A 1,233-nucleotide genomic window follows, 5' to 3' on the forward strand; every position below is an offset into this window, starting at 1 on the left:
AGCATGCGTATAATGGCTCAAAATGGCGAATTTTTATTTTGGCGAATGGCTATCAAAACGCCAAATTCGCCAAATTTAACTACCTCCAAAATTTCCTTCCATACGGTAGGTAGTACAAAAAATAAACCATAACATCAATGAGCTCAATAAGGAGGTGGTGGTTCATCACGAATGCCAGTAGACTCATGAGTACCAGGGTTTGTTCCTCCATATCCTTGTGGTTCCTGCTGTGGATACTGAACTGGTGCTTCTTGCTGCTGCTGCTGTGGATAAAGTACTTGCTGGGGATAACCAGTTTGAGAATAATCCTGTTGAGGATATCCCTGTACAGCATGACCAGGATAAGTCATTGGTGCAGTTTGTTGTGAATAGACTTTCTGCTGCTCCATATAATCTGAGTAAGATGGAGGAGGAGGTTGATTTTCTGCCTTAGACTGGGATTGTGTATAAGCTCCAGTTGTAGTACTAGTAGTTTGTGCTGGAATTGATCTCATTTGAACTGCAGGAGCTGCTTGCCTGGCTCTAGCTCTGGAGCGGTTTGATTTGGAATGCAGTACACATACACATATAACAATCACTGCACATACACAGATTAGGAAAACAGTACCACCAACTACACCTCCAACAATAGCTCCTACTAATGAACCAGAGCCAAAAATAAAGTTGATGTAATAAGAGAGGTAGGTTTATATACATGTTACATGTAACTGCAGGAGATTAATTGATCATGATATTACTGCGCATACCTTGACTATTTCCTTCACAACTGACTCCAGCATCTTTAGAGTGATCACAATTATGATTAATTGTATGAGGGCAGCTAGTAAGGTATGATTCAGATCCAGTACACTGGACATTAGACATTACTATGACTCCTGATCCTTGTCCAAAATGCGAATTGTTATATGCAGTCCCTGTATAATAAAGTAATTATACTGATAAGTCATTCCAATAAGCATGCACATAACACAAAGGCACCAATTTGTAAATTGAATTAAACAACTAGCTTAACACCATCTTTTAAACATTAAGTACCTGATGTATATCCTAACTGCCTACATACCACCATAGCATCACGATTATCCCATAAATCATCACAAATAGTACCATAGATATTACTACGAAAGTAGTAATTATATCTGCATATTTCAACACGTCCTTCCGAATCAGTAGATCCTCCAACAAGACGAATTGATCCAATAGTGCAAGTTGCTATTGTAGAGTAAACATGAT

At 38.7% G+C, this 1,233-nt stretch overlaps 1 protein-coding gene across 1 annotated transcript; it reads right to left on the reverse strand.

Moving 5' to 3' along the window:
* Positions 1–91: 91 nt before the first annotated feature.
* Positions 92–1,225, reverse strand: LOC109593347 (scavenger receptor cysteine-rich type 1 protein M130-like). The gene is made up of 3 exons (XM_020008462.1): positions 1,036–1,225; positions 747–914; positions 92–637 (listed from the first exon to the last, which is right to left on the reverse strand). Exons 1-3 carry the CDS (start codon positions 1,067–1,069, stop codon positions 144–146), a joined length of 696 nt encoding a protein of 231 aa, XP_019864021.1. The 5' UTR covers positions 1,070–1,225; the 3' UTR covers positions 92–143.
* Between the last annotated feature and the right edge of the window lie 8 nt (positions 1,226–1,233).

Source organism: Amphimedon queenslandica, unplaced genomic scaffold, assembly GCF_000090795.2.
Source record: "Amphimedon queenslandica unplaced genomic scaffold, v1.1 AMPQUscaffold_1919_Cont26076, whole genome shotgun sequence".
Lineage (NCBI taxonomy): Eukaryota > Metazoa > Porifera > Demospongiae > Haplosclerida > Niphatidae > Amphimedon > Amphimedon queenslandica.

Coding starts and splice junctions, on each gene's coding strand:
- LOC109593347 (XM_020008462.1), bottom strand. CDS start 1,069: ATGGTGGTATGTAGGCAGTTAGGATATACATCAG. Junction 915..1,035: donor GCAGTTAGGATATACATCAG/GTACTTAATGTT, acceptor TTTATTATACAG/GGACTGCATATAACAATTCG. Junction 638..746: donor TTGTGAAGGAAATAGTCAAG/GTATGCGCAGTA, acceptor CTGGTTCATTAG/TAGGAGCTATTGTTGGAGGT.